At 39.2% G+C, this 19,854-nt stretch overlaps 1 protein-coding gene across 1 annotated transcript in view; it reads left to right on the plus strand.

The window, feature by feature from the left end:
* Positions 1-19,854, plus strand: part of Dock11 (dedicator of cytokinesis 11) — a 186,453-nt gene that overhangs the window by 60,310 nt on the left and 106,289 nt on the right. Inside the window, 3 exon segments of the mRNA XM_032889739.1 lie at positions 16,091-16,225; positions 18,766-18,922; positions 19,253-19,332. Coding sequence (XP_032745630.1) covers positions 16,091-16,225; positions 18,766-18,922; positions 19,253-19,332 — 372 coding nt within the window.

Raw genomic sequence — 19,854 nt, forward strand, 5'->3', positions numbered from 1 at the left:
CACACTATTAACCTACTGAACTATAACGGAATAAATCTGTGTTGTTTTAAGCCACCAAGTTTGGAGTAATTTATTATAACCCTAGAAAACGAATACAGCCAGCCAAAGATTGATTGTCCAGCTTGGCTGTTATCTCTGAGGTTGAGAACTCCCACACTTACAGAGACCAGGGAGGAGCCATAAATTCATGGAGTAGAAGGGTAAGTTTGAGGTAACCTGGGGACCACATGGGTGAGGTGAAAGAGGCCAGCTGCTGCTTTTTGCCAGCTAACCAGGATCTTGTCCGGCTAAGCTAGGTTCTTTGCTTTGTCTCTTTTTATTTCCATCTGCTTGCTATGTAGCTGAGGATGAACATGAATTTCTGGTCCTCCTGCCTCTACCTTCATGGACAGAACCCAGGCCTTCATGATGCTAGTTATGTACTCTACCAAATGAGTTGCATCCCCCAAATAGGTTGTTTCTTCTTAAAAGTCCCAGCCTGAGGGCATTGTCCTTGCAACTGTAGGTGCCCTGTCACAGTGTGGGAAGAAGCTCTTCTCAAGTCTACATTCCTTCCGGCTTAATGAGAAGCTAAGTGCCCACGGCTCAGGAGAGCAGCCAGCCCAGCTCTTACAGTCAGGAGGGGCAGAGGTATAACTAAAGTCAGAGGCTCACAGAATTGGAGGTGTGCTGGAAGGAAAGCTTCTGTTTGTTTCTAGTGTGTGACTCTCCCAAATAAAGACTGCTAATCAATCACATAGGAAAATGGGAAGATCATTCCAGTGTGAGGTTATCTGAATGAATTTCCCTGCACTCGAAGCAGGTTTATCCTGGGAACAGCCAGAATTTCCTGCATGCTGGGGGCCTCTTTCTGAACTGGTTAAAAAGTAAGGGAAAGTTTAGCAACCAGCACCACAGAACTGGCCCCCAGAGACTCTTTTCTTATCAGAAAATCCATGCTTTAACAATCCTTGCTAACTCCCAGCAAGCCAGGAAACTGCTGCAGAAGGGCCTAGGTATTCATCAAAACTCACTGGCAAATTATCATTTTTTCTTTGTATTTTATCTGAGTCTCCATGATGGGCTGTGGCTTGACACCAGACTGCATAGCCCCTTGTGCTTCTTCAGACAAGTTATATATTCAAAAGTTTTCAAATTCATTTTAAAACATACAAACAAAAATATCTGAATCTAAAATAATTCTGTTGGAGTAGCCGGGCCTGGTGGCACAGGCCATAATCCCAGCACTTGTAAGGTGGCAGCAGGTGGATAGATCTCAAGGCCAGACTGGAGGAATATACAAGGGAATGATGTTTCATACAACCAAATCAGGAGCTCTATGTAGATTCAGTTCTTTAAGATGTTTGAAATTATACACAGTAGCTTCAGCTTTTTTTTCTGAGACAGGGTTTCTCTTTGTATTCCTGGAACTCACACTGTAGGTCAGGCTGGCCTCAAACTCAGAGATCCACTTGCCTCTCCCTCCCAAGCCCTAGGATAAAAAAAGATCTCCTAGATCTTTGAGCTGTCACAAATAAGAGAATCAAAGAGCAAGACAGAAAGGAAAAATTAGAATCATGAGTGAAGGTGTCAAAGAAAAATGTGAAAAGGTCAGAAGATACCCAGTATAGTTCTGTTGATTTACAAAAGACTCAGACTAGTTATTTATGCGATCATTTGAGAAAGCAACCATGCAGCCTTATGCAATACCACCAACACCAGCCAATGCAAATTATGCCTGGACTACTTTCAAAAATTAAAACTCCTGTTGTGACTGCCAGAACTCTGTCACAACATTCAAGTTGATTGTGATGGACCCTACAGAAAAGAAGGGCTGGCACACGGACTATCCTGAGTTCTTAATGCTGGAATAAAAATTATATTTCCCCCAGTGTATTGTTCCCCCACACCAGCCCAGAACAGTTAACTTTAGTCAATACCATTCACTGCGATTGTCATTATCTTCCCCAAAGTGCTTTCTGGGTAACCTCATTATCCGCCAACAAAGTCTCACAGAGACATCCAGGCAGTGAAAGAGCTGCTAATGATGTATCTAGCTTCACGGTGAGACACAGTAAGTCACAGTGCCCAAGCATTTCCTCTCCTTAAAGAGGATGCTGGCCTCACACAGCTCTTGCAAAGGCAAAGGCGTTGATTGTTGTCTGGACACAGTGACTTTTTTTTTTTATTTCCAGCACTTGTAAATTGCGTTGTTGTGAGCAGTCCTGTTAAGACAGGACATGCTTTATTACAGTGAGCAATTTCCTCAGTTTGTGCTTTCTAGTTAGTGAGAAAACGCCCCATTTCAATTCCTGGAAAAGGACTGGAGAGAAGCTGAAGAGAATCATAGAGAATCCATGATCACTTAGGCAGAAACTGCAGTCCCAGGAGGAGCCTATTTGGTTGCGCTATCTTTCCTAAGTAGCTGCTAGAGACATCTGCTTTATTCAACTTGTTCTGTATCACTGAGAAAAATTAATGTGGACTAGATAGCTGCGCTATCTGGCATGACCTTCTCCCGGTATTTAGAACTATTTTTTTTTCCTAAGAAGCATAATGATATATGGAATAAGGAAAAAATTTGATCTTGAGGGTGGTTTTTAGTTTAAAAGAGTTGCACATTCTTGGCTAACGCTTGGGACACCCACCTTTGTGCATCTTCTTGGCTCAGTTTGATCACATTCCTTAGGCTCTCTACTCCCCATTCTCAGCAATTAAATGTTGAAGTGCCTTGCTGTGTTATCAGAAGTTTGTAAGTTCAACTGTCTGATGTAAACTCACTTGGTGCCCTTTTCTTTTTTTTTTTTTCCCCCACAAAAGAGGTTTGGTATACATCCAGAATCCAGGAAGTCTTTTATTACTCTTTGACTGCTGCAGGAGAATTTTCTTCTTGGTAGGGGGAAAACAGCAAATCAAAAGAGGATTTCATCCACGAAATCACATCCAATATGAAAGTAATTGCTAGAAGTTCCAGGTCACTGTGTGTATTGGAACAAAAGGGGGATAGGATAAGATATATTATTTTGATTTGCTACTCCATTTGAATGCTCCAGTCTACTAGACTTACAGTAAAAAAAAAATGTATTAATGCTTGTTTATCCTAAGCAGGGGGTTTCTTACTATTTTGTTTTTCTGTTTTATTTCCACTTATTTGGTGACTACTGCTCAAAACCCACTTATTAGGTGCTTCCTATAAGCCAAATACACTTAGTAATCATCAAATTTATTCCCATATATACAAGGAAATACTTTATGGTACATTCTCAAAGATGAAGTATCACATGTGGCCCCCCAAGGCTTTAGCACCTCTTTGGAGATGTGTGAGATACAGAATAAAATAGTTATTTAATGCTTGCCCAGTACCAACTCCGTTAGCATTGGGTCTAAGAAAACCAGGCCTTGAAGGGAGCAAAAGGGAGAGTAAGTGTGGGTGCAGTATATAAAAATCACATGCTAGACGAGCACTGGTAGCCATGCTAGGTTAATTATCCTATGCATCATGCTCTGTTTTGTGACATGGAGATGAAGATAGTGACAACCACACACCACTGTGTGAGTGGACATGAGCACTCAGAGACAATAAGGCACTAAGGTATGCCAGTCATTATTATTTTATAGTATGAGGATTACAAGAGGCCAGGATCTGACACGTGAGCATGATCATACCAAAAACATGACACCATCAAAAATTTAAGCAAGAAAAAACGGTTGGGTGTGTAGGCTCTTGATTTCAGGCCAGTACTTGGGGAGATTAGAACAGGAATATCACTATGAGATTGAGGCTACTTTGAGCTGTAGAACTGTAGAGTAAGATTCTGTCTCCAAGAAAGGAGGGAGGGAGGGAAGGAGAGAGGGAAGGAAGGAGAGGGAGGGAGGGAAGGAAAAGAAGAAATAGGAGGCAAGGACAGCAGGAAGTTGAGCAAGGCCATCATTGAAATAAGTCTGAGAAAATAATGTGTCCACAATGACAAGGGAGGATTATAGCTGCCTTCTTTCATGGTTTGCTTCAAAATTGTTTAAAAATCTCCAGTGCTCAGCTATGATGGAATTATTCAAGAAAAAAGAAAAATTACTTGATTTTTAACCCAGTTTCCCATAGGGTAAAATTGTGAAATCTATTAAAATGTGATAGGAGTATAAGATGATATGGAAAGAGTGGTAGGTTGCCAACCTTCTGGAAGGAGCTCTCCAGAAAGACAAGATTTTACCATTCTAGTATAATTAAATATCAGTTTCCTCATAAGGTTTTTGGGGTTTTCTTCCTTACTGTTCCTTCCATCTTTGCATCCTTTCATCCTTCCGGTTTTGAGACTTACCATGGCTCTTGCTCCCCTTTATCCTTGGAGACAAGAGTTTCAAAATGGAGCCACACGCTAGTCCTGAACTTGTAATCCTTCCACCTGTGTCTCACCAGTGCTAGAATGCTGCTTCCTCCTTCTCTGTGCTATCCTGTCATTCTGTTTAGTTGAACACATCAATTAAGTAGATCCCACTGCCTTGTTTCTACATTGCTGCTGGCCCTCCTCCTCTGTCTCTTATCCTTCAGAGCATTTCTTCTTAGGACTTCTGGTTCATATAATGTAGACAAAGTACCCGCACTCCAGGTAATGCATATAGGTAAACACCTTTGAGGTTTGTTATATGAGATGGTAAAAAGTTTTCCTAATTGGAAGGCAGGGTAGTAGGCATAGGCAGTCCACCTTTCCTGCTCATCTTCCTTCTTTGTTCCTGGTCCAGAAGAGGTCTAAAATGTTACCTTCCCAACATCTCAGGGCCATGAAAGGACTTGGTATGACATCCTAAGAATCAGCTCTTTTGGCATGTCTGTCTTCCTCTCCTGAATAGACTACTCTTGACAATCCATGCTTCTCATTAACTAAGATAGGGCATTGTCACTATTTTTCTTACTATGTAAGAAAAATAAAAAAGCCACAGAGGATGAGAAGGATGTGGGTGTTATAGAGAAATAGCGTTCTATTGCATGAAAGTATTGAAAATATGATGGAGGATAAATTGTCATTCTTTTAAAAAACATGTATGAATTATAAGCATTATTGTGGATTTAAAACAATAGCTGACCTTAACAGTCTAGATAAAACAGTAAAATTTTAAGAAGACATAGATAAATGGAGGTAGATTTGAATAGGGTTCACACTACAAAAGAGTGCTACAATATTTAGAGGTACTTACAGAAAACCAGTCCAAGGCAGTGAGGCTCAAGTACAGTCCTGAAAGGAAGTGGAAAGGGAATTGTGCGACTATTCAGGAAAGAGGATCCCAGGATAAGGGCAAGAAGAGAAAAGACTTAAAGGAGTTCTTTGGGGTTCATGAGTAATGGCACCTAAACTAGTGTAACTGGAGCAGTGTGATTAGATACACAGGCTCAGAAGATGGCTTAGTTGGTAGAGTGCTTGCCCCTTAAGCATGAGGAGCTGCTTGATCCCCCAGAAACAATATATAAAAGCCAAGTGCTGCCCTGCTTTTAATCCCAGGACTAGGAAGGCAGAGACACGAGGATCATGGTGCTTGCTGGTCAGCTAATCCACCAGCTCTGAGGGTCCATTGAGACCCTACTTTAAAAAAAGATGGAAAGCAGTTGAAACACACACACACACACACACACACACACACACACACACACAAAGAGACAGAGAGAGACAGAGAGACAGAAACAGAGAGAGAGAGAGAGAGAGAGAGAGAGAGAGAGAGAGAGAGAGAAGGGGGGAAGGGAGAGGGAGAGAGAGAGACAGAGACGTGAGGACATATACACCATGTTCTAAGCTATGGTACAGATTTCATTTATTTAAAATCTATTATTATTATTATTGTTTTGGTGGGGTGTTTTTTTTAAGACAGGGTCTCAAGGAGCCAGGATTAGCATCAAGCTCTTGCTCCTCCAGCCTTCACATCCCAAGAGCTAGAATTATAGGTATGTGGCAACATACCTAGCCATTTTAACTATTTCATACAAACATGTTACATGTTAATAGGATAGCATGAGTTTGGGAAACAGATATACATTGTATCATGTTTAAATTAGATTGAACATATATTTTATTTATCATTTCTATATTGTGAAGACTTTCAGTCCTTGCTATTGTGAAGTGTGCAGTACATTTCATAATCGCATGATGATGTAATAGCACCCCAGAGCTGCTTCTTCCTCCCTGGCTGTCACTGATGACCCCTCCCCCACTGCCTTTCCTCTGCACCTTCCACAGCTTGGATTTTGCTCTAACATTAGTGGAAAGCCATTGCAAAGTTTGGGAAACAGGCTCCTTGTGGATATCACAGGATTCTGACTCCAACTTAAGTAGTGACCACTGTGAACTTAAATATGTTTTACTCCCTCTGTTAGGCAAGGTGGGTGGATATATGTCCTGTAAAATAATTATGTATTGCTATCCAAGGACTAGAGAGGTCTTTTAATAAAAGCTGTGATGTAGAATTATTACTTTACCATCTACCTTCTTTCTGAAATGTACAAAAATATTTACCTGTACACTAAATAGTTACATCTTGGGAAATTTTTAAACATCATGCTTCTGTTTCTTCTTGTGTCTGTAGGTTTGATTTAGGACGTTCCTTTCTTCTTTGAAAAATGGACTTCATAGAAGTTAAAACCCTAGCACATAGTGGTGCTAGAAAGATGCCTCAGAGGTTAAGAGCACTTGCTAATCTTGCAGAGGAGGCAAGTTTCAGGTTTATCATCACCCACATGGAAGCTTAGAACCATCTGCACTCCAGTCGCAGGAGACCTTATGCCCTCTGTTGGCTTCCGTTGGCATTAGTCGTGCAAGTGGTGCACATACATGGAGGCAAAACACCCATACACAAAAAAATTTAAATAATTATTTGAAAAAAACAGATAACATCCTTGAGTTTGAATTTTAGAATGAAAAGAGATCATAGCCATCTCCCAATCTGTTGTTCAACTCAAACCAATTTCTACACAAGGTTGATTTACAACAATGCCTAATCCACACCTGTGTGGTCATGGCTACTCTGGTATCTGAGGCGAGAGGATCGATTGACCCAGGAGTAAAAGGTTATCCTGAGCAGTGTAGTAAGACCTCCATTTCAAAAAAGAGCAAACGAACTAATTCCTTGCTGTGCAAACATTTTGCTTCTAATGTGCAGGCTCACAAGTGTTTGTGTGTATTGGGGGTATCACTGTCAGCCCAGGTAAGTTAATATATAACTTGTTCAATGAGCTTCTCATGCTGTGCAGCCTCTGACCTGTAAGTGTGTGTGGTGGTGGTGGTGGGGGTTCAGGGGTTCCTGTCACTAGGAAAGCTAATGTGTCACTTATTCGTGTTCAGTGAAATGATTGTAGAGTCTGACAAAATTATTTTCTAAATCATCTGACCTGGTCCAACCATGTTACAAACAAGGAGACTAAAGAAGGATATTGTCACAGGAAGTCCTGAATGATGGGCAAGATCTAAGACGTTGACACATCTGTTGCTTCCAGGTGCTCTTTTAGGCAGATGCTCTCATTGATTTGTGGACTAACCACCTCCAGCATTACCGGGAGGTATAATTGCTAAGTTATGTGGAGTGATTTCCTACAGTTTCATAACCCCTTGCTAATCTTGGAACTGGCGCCTGCTGCAGAATGTCTTTGCTGGGTGAGACAGCTGTATGTGCAAGCATTTGTGCGGACTGTAATTGGACTCCAGGCTACACATAGTTTGCTCTTTGTCCTTCCTTCTCTGGCCTCTCTTGATGGTTGATTGTAGGATCTGCATGCAGATTTGGCCAGCTGCATCACTAAATCTATTTAATTTGAGTTTTAGATTTGATCACAATTAAAATTTTAATTAGGTTGCAAGGTTTTGTTTTTTTTTAAAAATCAGATTAATTTTGCCCAGAAGATATATTCTGATTTTTTTGCCGTGTAATTACTGTCATAACATTTAAAAAAGTCTTATTTGCACCAAGTCTCAATGCTCAGTAAATTATTCACTAAAAACAAGCTCAGTGTGTAATTTTAGGGTTTTCTGGTTCCATCATTTTACTAAGAGATGTGAACCATTGTCAAGAAAAATCCATAAATGTAAAGAATATCATTACCAGTTTTATTGTTTCTTTTTGAAACAGGATGTCATATTGCCCAGACTGGCTTTGAACTCACTGTGTAGCCAGGGATCCTTCTGCTGATCCTTCTGCTTCCTGAGCACTGAGATTACCTGCATGTGCCAACCTGCCCAGCTATACTAGTCATTTTTGCTTAACAATTTTCTTGTGTGCGTGAGTGCCTGTGAATTTGGATTAAGGATGTAATCTTTTAAAATACTTCTCTGGCAGCAACCACTTTAGTTAAAGGTTATTCAACTCGCATATAATGTATGATAAACATAAATGCACATACAAGAACATTTTCTGTATTTTTGAATCTCAATAAAGTAATATTTACTTGAGGCACTAAAAAATAGGCTGGTGTTTTCTGCTTGGTCTCCCTTCTGTTGATACAATGTATACCATATGGCTACTACCTGAAATAGAAGCTGCAGCATTTATCAGTCTAACTTGGTAAGGGGTACGTAATACTGGTTTATTTATGTATACATTCACAAATATATAACACTTAAGTCCAAAATGTCTTTAAGCATTATTTTATAATTTTTTTATTATATATTACTTTCTTACATTTCAAATGTTATTCCTTCCAGATTTCCTGTCCATAGCTCATTCCTCCCTTCTCCCCCCATACAAGTTGTTCCCCCCACATCCCCCCCTTATCCCCCCATATTCCCCTGCACTGGGGTCAAACCTGGCAGGACCAAGGGCTTCCCCTTCCACTGGTGCCCCAACAAGGTTATTCTCTGCTACATATGCAGTTGGAGCCTTGGGTCAGTTCATGTATAGTCTTTTGGTAGTGGTTTAGTTCCTGGAAGCTCTGGTTGGTTGGCATTGTTGTTCATATGGGGTTGAAAGCTCCTTTAACTCTTTCATTCCTTCCTCTAATTCCCCCAAAGAGGGTCCTGTTGTCTTGTTCTCAGTTCAGTGATTTGCTGCTAGCATTGACCTCTATATTGGACATGCTCTGGATGTGTCTCTCAGGAGAGATCTATATCCGGTCACTTTCAATATGCATTTTCTAGCTTCATCAATCTTATCTAGTTTTTGGTGGAGATATATATATACATATATATACATACATATATATATATATATATATACATACATGTGATATATGTGATGTGATATATGTGTGTGTGTGTGTGTGTGTGTGTGTGTGTGTGTGTGTGTGTGTGTATATGGCCATTCCTTGACTCACTGCTCTAAACTCTGCTTCCATATCCCCTCCAATGAATATGTTCCCTCTTTTAAGAAGGAGTGGGAGCATCTGCACTTTGGTCATCCTACTTCCTGTGGTCTGTAGATTGCATCTTGGGTAATTTGGGCTTTTTGGCTAATATCCACTTATCAACCAGTGCATACAAAGTATGTCTTTCTGTGATTGGGTTAGCTTTAGGATGATATTTTCTAGTTCCATCCATTTGCCTATGAATTTCATGAAGTCATTGTTTTTGATAGCTGAGTAATATTCCATTTGTGACAAAAATGTACTACATTTTCTGTATCCATTCCTCTGTTGAAGGGCATCTGGGTTTTTTTCCAGCTTCTGGCTATTATAAATAAGGCTGGATGAACATAGTGGAGCATGTGTCTTTTATATGTTAGGGCATCTTTTGGTATATTCCCAAGAGAGGTATAGCTGAGTCCCTCAGGTAGTGCAGTGTCCAATTTTCTGAGGAACCTCCAGACTGATTTCCAGAATAGTTGTACCAGTCTGCAATCCCACCAACAATGGAGGAGTGTTCCTCTTTCTCCACATCCTCACCAGCATCTGCTGTCACCTGAGTTTTTGATCTTAGCCATTCTGACTGGTGTGAGGTGGAATCTCAGGGTTGTTTTGATTTCCATTTCCCTTATGACTAAAGATGTTGAACATTTCTTTAGGTGTTTCTCAGCCATTCGGCATTCCTCAGCTGTGAATTCTTTGTTTAGCTCTGAACCCCATTTTTTTCTATTATTATTATTATTATTATTATTATTATTATTATTATTATTATTATTATTAACTTGAGTATTTCTTATATACATTTCGAGTGTTATTCCCTTTCCCGGTTTCCGGGCAAACATCCTCCTCCCCCCTCCCCTTCCTTATGGGTGTTCCCCTCCCAACCCTCCCCCCCTTGCTGCCCTCTCCCCAACAGTCTAGTTCACTGGGGCTGAACCCCATTTTTAATAGGGTTATTTGTCTCCCTGCGGTCTAACTTCGTGAGTTCTTTGTATATTTTGGACATAAGGCCTCTATCTGTTGTAGGATTGGTAAAGATCTTTTCCCAATCTGTTGGTTGCGGTTTTATCCTAACCTCAGTGGCCTTTGCTTTACAGAAGCTTTGCAGTTTTATGAGATCCCATTTGTCGATTCTTGATCTTAGAGCATAAGCCATTGGTGTTTTGTTCAGGAAATTTTTTCCAGTGCCCATGTGTTCCAGATGCTTCCCTTAGTTTTTCTTCTATTAGTTTGAGAGTATCTGGTTTGATGTGGAGGTCCTTGATCCACTTGGATTTAAGCTTTCTTTGTACAGGGTGATAAGCATGGATCGATCTGCATTCTTCTACATGCTGACCTCCAGTTGAACCAGAACCATTTGTTGAAAATGCTATCTTTTTTCCATTGGATGGTTTTAACTCCTTTGTCAAAGATCAAGTGGCTATAGGTGTGTGGTTCATTTCTGGGTCTTCAGTTCTGTTCCACAGATCTACCTGCCTTTCTCTGTACCAATACCATACGGTTTTTATCACTATTGCTCTGTAATACTGCTAGAAGTCAGGGATGGTGATTCCCCAGAAGTTTTTTTATTGTTGAGAGGAAGGTTTTCCTTCCAATTTGTATTCCTTTGACCTCCTTTTGCTATCTGATTGCCCTGGCTAGGACTTCGAGTACTATACTGAATAAGTAGGGAGAAAGTGGGAAGCCTTGTCTAGTTCCTGATTTCAATGGGATTGCTTCAAGTTTCTCTCCATTTACTTTGATGTTAGCTACTGGTTTGTTGTATATTGCTTTTACTATGTTTAGATATGGGCCTTGAATTCCTGATCTTTCCAGGACTTTTATCATGAAGGGGTGTTGAATTTTGTCAAATGCTTTCTCAGCATCTAATGAAATGTGGTTCTTATCTTTGAGTTTGTTTATATAGTGGATTACATTGATGGATTTTCATATATTAAACCATCCATGCATCCCTGGAATGAAGCCTACATGATCATGATGGATGATCATTTTGATGTGTTCTTGGATTCGGTTTGCAATAATTTTATTGAGTATTTTTGTGTCAATATTAATAAGGGAAATTGGTCTGGGGTTCTCTTTCTTTGTTGCGTCTTTGTGTGGGTTTTGGTATAAGAGTAATTATGGCTTCATAGAAGGAATTTGGTAGTGCTCCGTCTGTTTCAATTTTGTGGAATAACTTAACAGTTTTGGTATGAGGTCTTCTATGAAGGTCTGAAGAATTCTGCACTGAACCCATCTGGACCTGGGCTTTTTTTGGTTGGGAAACTTTTAAAAACTGCTTCTATTTCCTTAGGAGTTATGGGTTTGTTTACATGATTTATTTGTTCCTGATTTAACTTTGGTACCTGGTATCTATCTAGAAAATTGTCCATTTCCTCCAGATTTCCAATTTTGTTGGATATGGGCTTTTGTAGTAGAATCTGATGATTTTTTTAATTTCTTCAGATTCTGTTGTTATGACTCCCATTTCATTTCTGATTTTTTTTTTTTTAATTTGAATACACTCTCTGTGACCTCTGGTTAGTCTGACTAAGGGTTTATCTATCTTGTTGATTTTCTCAAAGAACCAGCTCTTGCTTTTGTTGTTTCTTTGTATAGTCCTTTTCGTTTCTACTTGGTTTATTTCAGCTCTGATTTTGATTATTTCCTGCCTTCTATTCCTCTTGGGTTTATTTATTTCTTTTTGTTCTAGAACTTTAAGGTGTGCTATCAAGCTGCTGACATATGCTCTCTCATGTTCCTTTTTGAAGGCACTCAGAGCTGTGAGTTTTCCTCTTAGCACAGCTTTCACTGTGTCTCATAAGTTTGGGAATGTTGTATCTTCATTTTCATTAAATTCTAAGAAGTCTTTAATTTCTTTCCTTATTTCTTCCTCGACCTAGTTGTCATTGAGTAGAGCAATGTTCAACTTCCATGTATATGTGGGCTTTCTGTCATTATTGTTGTTATTGAAGACCAGTCTTAGTGCTGGATGATCTGATAGGATGCATGGGATTATTTCTATCTTCCTGTATCTGGTGAGACCTGTTTTGTGACCAATTATATGGTCAATTTTGAAGAAGGTTCCATGAGGTGCTGAGAAGAAAGTATATCCTTTTGTTTTAGGATAGAATGTTCTATAAATATCTCTTAAATCCAATTGGTTCATAATTTCTGTTAGTTTCTCTATGTCTCTGTTTAATTTTTATTTCCATGATCTGTCCAGTGATGAGAGTGAGGTATTGAAATCCCCTACTATTATCATGTGAGGTACAATGTGTGCTTTGAACTTTAGTAAGATTTCTTTTATGAATATAGGTGCCCTTGCATTTGGAGCATAGATATTTAGGATTGAGAGTTCATCTTGGTGGATTTTTCCTTTGATGAATATGAAGTGTCCTTCCTTATCTTTTTCAATAACTCTTGGTTGAAAGTCAACTTCATTCGATATTAGAATGGCAACTCCAGCTTGTTTCTTCAGGCCATTTACTTGGAAAATTGTTTTCCAGCCATTTACTCTTAGGTAGTGTCTGTCTTTGTCTCTGAGGTGTGCTTCCTGCATGCAGCAAAATGCTGGGTCCTCTTTAGGTATTCAGTCTCTTAGTCTATGTGTTTTTATTGGGGAATTGAGTCCGTTGATGTTGAGAGATATTAATGAATAGTGATTGTCGTTTCCTGTTATTTTTGTTGTTAGAGGTGGAATTATGTTTGTTTGTCTCTCTTTTGGTTTCATTCAAGGAAATTATATTCTTGCTTTCTGTATGGTGTAGTTTCTCTCCTTGTGTTGGAGTTTTCCATCTATTATCCTTTGTAGGGCTGGATTTGTAGAAAGATATTGCATAAATTTGGTTTTGTCATGGAATATCTTGGTTTCTCCATCTATGTTAATTGAAAGTTTTGCTGGATACAGTAACTTGGGCTGGCATTTGTGTTCTCTTAGGGTCTGTATGACATCTGTCCAGGATCTTCTGGCTTTCATAGTCTCTGGTGAGAAGTCTGGTGTAATTCTTATAGGTCTGCCTTTATATGTCACTTGACCTTTTTCCCTTACTGTTTTTAATATTCTTTCTTTGTTTTGTGCATTTGCTGTTTTAACTATTATGTGATGGGAGGAATTTCTCTTTGGGTCAATCTATTTGGAGTTCTGTGGGCTTCTTGTATATTTATGGGCATTTCTTTCTTTAGGTTAGGGAAGTTTTCTTCTATAATTTTGTTGAATATATTTACTGGCCCCTTAAGTTGGGAGCCTTCACTTTCCTACCTATTATCCTTAGGTTTGATCTTCTCATTGTGTACTGGATTTCCTGTATATTTTGGGCTAGGAGCTTTTTGCGTTTTACATTATCTTTGATATCTTTTGTCCCTGAGATTCTCTCTTCTACCTCTTGTATTCTGTTGGTAATGCTTGTGTCTATGGATCCTTGTCTCTTCCTTTGGTTTTCTATATCCAGGGTTGTCTCCCTTTGTACTTTCTTTATTGTTTCTATATCCATTTTTCAATTTCTTCACCTGTTTGGTTGTGATTTCCTGTAATTCTTTCAGTGATTTTTGTGTTTCCTCTCTAAGGTCTTCTACTTGTTTACTTGTGCTTTCCGGCATTTCTCTAAGGGAGTTCTTTATGTCTTTCTTGAAGTCCTCCATCATTATCAAGAAATGTGATTTCAAACCTAAATCTTGCTTTTCTGGTGTGTTTCGATATCCAGTATGTTCATTGGTGGGAGAACTGGGCTCTGATGATGCCAAGTAGTCTTGGTTTCTGTTGATTAGGTTCCTTTGCTTGCTTCCAGCCATTGGGTTGTCTCTGGTGTTTGCTTGTCTTGCTGTTTCTGGGAGTGACTTGGCCCTGCTGTAGGCCTCTGTGTCAGCACTCCTGTAGAACTGTTTTCCTGTTGTCTTTCAGCCTTTCTGAGAACAGGTGCTCTGCTCTCTGTTGTGGCAGCGCTCCTGGAGACTGTCTTCCAGCTCTAGGCGCCAGCAGGAATCAAAGGGTCCTGCCCCTGATTGCTCTGTAGGTCCTTGCACCCAGTGGGCACAGTTGGCACTATGCGATTCCCTCTTGGGTCTGGACTGTGGGCAGAGGGTATTCTCCTCTGACTTCTCAGGAGTATCCACACTTCTGAGGGTCAAGCTCTCTCCACCACAGGATTTCAGTGCAAGGAGCTGTTTAGCCAGATCAGTTCGATCCAGACCAGAACCGTGCATACTAGTGGTTGTCTGTTCCTATATCCCTCTGTCCAGAGACACTGTGCAGTTTCCCCTTGGATCTGGGATGTGGGCCGAGGTGTGAAGAGGTGGCAGTCTGTCCTGCGGCCTCAGGATATTTGTACTCCTTGGTGGTCCACTCTCTTCCCCATGCGATTTGGGTGCAGGGAACTGTCTTTAAGCATTATTATGATTATTATTATTTTACTGCTTTTTATCTCTAAAATGTGTTATCTCTAACACATCTGTATAATTTTATTGGTTCATGCTATAGAGAAGTAAATAACTGGTGTTTCGAGATGCTTTGCCAGAAGTTTATTATGTATGTAGTTGGCAGGAATGATCCAGTCAAATGATGTTCTTTTCATGATTCCTTTAAATACCAGATCACAGATCATGTTGATCATCCGCAAATGGCAAGCTTTAAATCTTAAAGCCAGCTTTTTGTGAGATATCATGGCTACAGGGATGCACATTGTATTTCTCCATAATTACTTAGAGTCTGTTTTTTTTTCTGTCTCTGTTACCATTCTCATTCTGCAGTGGTTTTAGACACCATCCTAGGGAATTAAGTGACTGGAGTAAGTTTTCCTTTCACTATAACAAATGCTTGGAACAGCCTAAAGTTTCTGACCTATTGAAAAAAAAAAAAAACAAACAAACCTGAAAGTGTTCCTAAATGCCCTTTGCTCACTTATTCATTATGCTCTATGGGAGTGTTTCGAGGGAAAAATAAAGGAACAGCATGAAGGAATTCAGGTAGTCTTCTTCTTTTTCCTCATTCCTTTGTGCTTTGCTGTGAGTTGTAGCAAAAGGCTACTCCCGTCTCTGATCTCATAGCACAGTCCCCTTGGGCCTATTGATCCAGAGTTCAGCACTGCAGACATCCAACAACTGTTTGGGCAGCTAGTGATTCTCTGCTTCCCTGGGAGGAAGCTGTATGTGGGGTTTTAGAGAGCAAGAGTCCTAGTCCACTGTGTCATACGATATAAAGGTGGTGTAAATGCGTATGCATTTTTATGCTTGGATTGATGGTAATAAAACAAAATTGGAAAGGATCCAATTGTAGCTTGCAATTAGACGGAAAGGGATTCTGGGTGAACAGTCCAGTGATTCATATGTAAAAGTGCTTCATACATATTCATGTGTTAAATACTCACCATTTCCTATATATTTCCTTATCTGAGGGTAAATTACTTGAATTCATGCTATCTTTAAAGAAACAAGGAACAAAATTAAACCTTATTTATTCATTCATTTATGTATGTATTTATTTATTGGGGTATGTGTGTGAATGTGTTTGTGTGTATATGTATGGGTACATGCTTACCATAGCACATGTATGGAGGTCAGAGGACTACTCAGGAGTTGGTCCTCTCCTTCTACCACAGGAGTCCTGGGTATCAAAATCTGGTCAACCAGCTTTGTGTCGAGTCCCTGACTGTGCTGAGCCTTCTTCTTACCAGTCCAGAAGCCTAATTCTTAAACATTTGTGGGATTGTCTGACTATTGTTCAGATTTGGTAGCTGGCAAAACGTTTAAAGTTTTTAGTTCAAATACCCAGCCCTGCTGCTATGAGTTTATGTTACAAGTGGATCTTTGCTGCATTTCTCATTATAGGTGTTCAAGAGACGGTATTTTTATTTGACTCAACTGCCCGATGGTTCATATATTCTCAATTCTTACAAAGATGAGAAAAATTCCAAAGAGTCTAAAGGTTGCATCTACTTGGACGCCTGCATTGATGTTGTTCAGGTAAGGCTATTGCGGTAATCATTCTTTTTCTTTTGCCAAGAAGATTGCTGTTGAACAATTGAGAACCTAAGCATTCTTTACTTCCTGGTTGATGTTATTCCCATGCCCAAATGTCACTATTGGAAATTTCTAAATCTTTTCAGTACACCACCTTCATTCAGTGCTGGTATTTAAAAGTCTATCAAACCCATTTGAGTCTGACTCCAAATTACTTTTTGATACATATTTTCTTTTAATTCTCAGCTTTTTCTCTGGGTATCCCTTGTATTGCCTGTCCTAGAGTTCTGCCTTCTTTTTTGTTTTAAGATTTCTATTTTTATCATTATTTTGATGATGAGGACTTGTGTATGTGGGTATGTGCACATGTGTGCAGGTGCCTGTGGAAGCAAGAAGGGCGCAATGGATTCCCCTGAAGCTGGAGTTACAGGCACTTATACCCTGCTTAAGGAAATTGCTGAGAACTGGACTCAGGCCCTATGTGTAAACAGTGGATACTACTAATCACTGAGCCATTTCTCTACCCCTAAGTCTTGCCTTTCTACTTCCCAATTTGCTGTTTTATGTGAATCCATCTTCTTGAGACATAGAGTGGATAATTCTGTTGTCCTTTCAAAACTTTTGGATCTTGTTTTCCTATCGCACAGAGGAAGATTTAAAAATCTTACCATGGAATTCAAGGCCCATGAGGCTTTTCCCTTAGCCTATAGTCTAATTTCATCCCTTTGCAGTCCTATGTAAATCCGTGTTCTGATCACAGCACACTGTGTATTCCATAGAGTTGAGGCATGTGTGTGGCTTCTTTATTTATTATTTATTTTTTTGATGCTCAGAATTGAACCTAGGGTTTTGTGCATGCTAGGCAATATTTATAGCCAATGTTTTAGGTTAACCGAAACCTCATTAAATTGTCCTTACCTTTTAAATATTGGTTTAAAATACATTTCAACCTTAAAGTGCTTTCCATTTCCTTCCTCACTCTCGTGTTCACAGGTCGAATCCAGCTCCATGTCCCCTGGGCTATCATTTGGCTGTTACCTTTATCAAAAAATCATACTTTAAATTGTGTTTTGTTCCCTTTGGGGGTTGCATTGCAAAAACCCTGTCTCACTCATTTCTGTATCTCCTACAATAATTAATAAGGCTGTGCACACCCTAGGGAGTTAGCAAATGTTTATTGATTTGGATTACTGAGCTATAGGACAAAGGTTAGGTGGGAAAGAGACGTGCAGAGAGAGTATTTGAATGGTATGTCAACTGACAGAGAAGGGGAGCCCTGAGCTGCTGAAGAGGAAGTGGTGATTACTTCAATAACTTCAATTTATTTGAATCCTTATTTTCAAAACTGTAGTGTTAGATTAATAAGCTGCATGTACTCTATCCAATACGATTACCTGAGGCTCAAATGCAAAGAAATTAAACCTGTGAGCGTCTGTGTAAATTCAACATACTTTAATCTGGTTTTATTTAGTGTGCTAAGACTGGAACTTCAGTCTTAAGTAGACTTGGCAAGTGCTCTGCCTCTGAGTACCAGTACCAGGCCAGAAGTACTTTTTATTTTATTTATTTATTTAATTTTGGTTCTTTTTTTCGGAGCTGGGGACCGAACCCAGGGCCTTGCGCTTCCTAGGCAAGCGCTCTACCACTGAGCTAAATCCCCAACCCCCAGAAGTGCTTTTTAAATACAAAATAATCACACCTTTGAATTTTACTTGAAAGAAAAGAAAGGCATACATGATTTCTAGATTGTCCCAACCAGCCCTCACCTAGTGCCCTTGTTGTATTGTTCCCACAGACATCCATTTATGATTCCCCCTTTCCAGTATTTTCAAATATATAAACCTTTACAACTTGCTACACCAGTTTACTTTCGTCCTTTCCTATGCTTTGAGGACAGAAAAGGAGACCTTGGTTGGTTTCTTCTTAAATAATGACCACGCAGTAGAGAATTATTGATTTATGAGCCTATGAATCTTGACATGATTGCTGAGGCACTGGAAGGGATGCTTTGTCACTTCATTTGCCATGACAAAGAAGGTGATAAAAGAAAAAAATGTGTTCTTGGGTTTGAAGACAGGATGGGGGTTTTCCCTTCTATTCTAATATGCAATGCGGGCCACTCCACATATTTTACTTAGTCACAGTTATGCCCTTCTTTTACCCTAGTGATGTATTTGATACAGTTCTTGTTGAAGTGAATCATATATCTGTTAACTAGTAAATATAAAGGAAGCATTGTATTTATTTTATTTGGGGTCATATTTATTTTGCTTCTATCACTGAGTTTTGAAGTCTATAAATCAAAAAAAAAGGTTTTGAGTAAGAAAAAAAAAGGTTTTGGTTTTCATACAAAAAGTTTAAGCCTTAAATAAAACTTGCCTTTATTCCATTTTGTTCAGACCTTGATAGGTTGATGTGGTTTGTGCATACCTTATGGAAGAAGCAAAATAATAGTTAGATATAGGCTGAGCTAAAAAGTAACATGTAAATAATTTAATATTTAAAAACTTTGCCTTTATGGGTGTTTTCCATTTTGTCTCTAGTGTCCCAAGAGTCACTTTTAAACTCAGGGTTTAAGTATAGCCATTATCTGGGGTAGACTGAACAAAATGGGAATGGTTGAAACATTGAAAAAGATTATTCAGATCGAAACTGACAGTTTAGTGCAAGAGAAAAAGGAAACAGTCGAGGCAATACAAGGTAAGGATTTTGAAATTATTTGCTCTTGGGTAAGGCCCTCATTTTTAAAATGACATCTATGTGCTGGGTGAAGGTCGGACCTTAATATTTGAAGGCCCGACCTGCTTCTTTATAATTGAATAAAGAGCTGGTACTTCCTTAAAACACAATGGTCTGAAATGGATAAGAAATTTGCAGCCAAATCCATTAAAGCTTCCCCTATTATTTCATAATCCCAATTCTTTCCTTTCTAAATCTAAAGGAAAAGATTATGGGGTAAAGAGAGTCCTCTTAGTGGTAATTAGTAACGGTCTGTATGGTTTGGAACATCTGCTTTTAATGAATTTGCAGAGGAGGAAACTAGCAGCCAAGGAAAAGCCGAGAACATCATGGCCAGTTTGGAAAGGAGCATGCATCCGGAACTGATGAAGGTATATCTTTCTTATGGCAGCTTGCCTTCCACTGACATAAGGCAGGGAAGCTAGTAAGGTTTTAGTGCTGGATTTCATCTGAAAATGTCACTTTTAAGTTCAAAACCTCACCAAATCGGTTAAACAGGTAGAGAAAAAGATGCATTTTACAAATAGATGCCTTGAAAGTATCCATTATGTGGAAAATCTCTCTCTCTCTCTGTCTGTCTGTCTCTCTCTCTCTCTCTCTCTTTCATAGACACAAGAGAAAAAAGAAAAAAAAGCATTATAAGCTTTTGTAACCTTATCTATTTTATCTATTTTTATGCAATTTGATTTGATGTATAATTAAATAAATATTCTTCTTTCAATGGGCTAATGATGCAGTTCATGCAAATGATATTCAGCCCAAAAACACATGCTAATTTCTTTTGTAAATTATGCGAATAATTTACACAGATAAAGACTTTGGAAAGCAGCTATCGTTTGTGTTATTTACCCTTTGTGGATTTTGAAATGATCAAATTTTGAAAGTAGACATTT

This window comes from Rattus rattus, chromosome X (genome assembly GCF_011064425.1).
Source record: "Rattus rattus isolate New Zealand chromosome X, Rrattus_CSIRO_v1, whole genome shotgun sequence".
NCBI classification, from domain to species: Eukaryota; Metazoa; Chordata; class Mammalia; order Rodentia; family Muridae; genus Rattus; species Rattus rattus.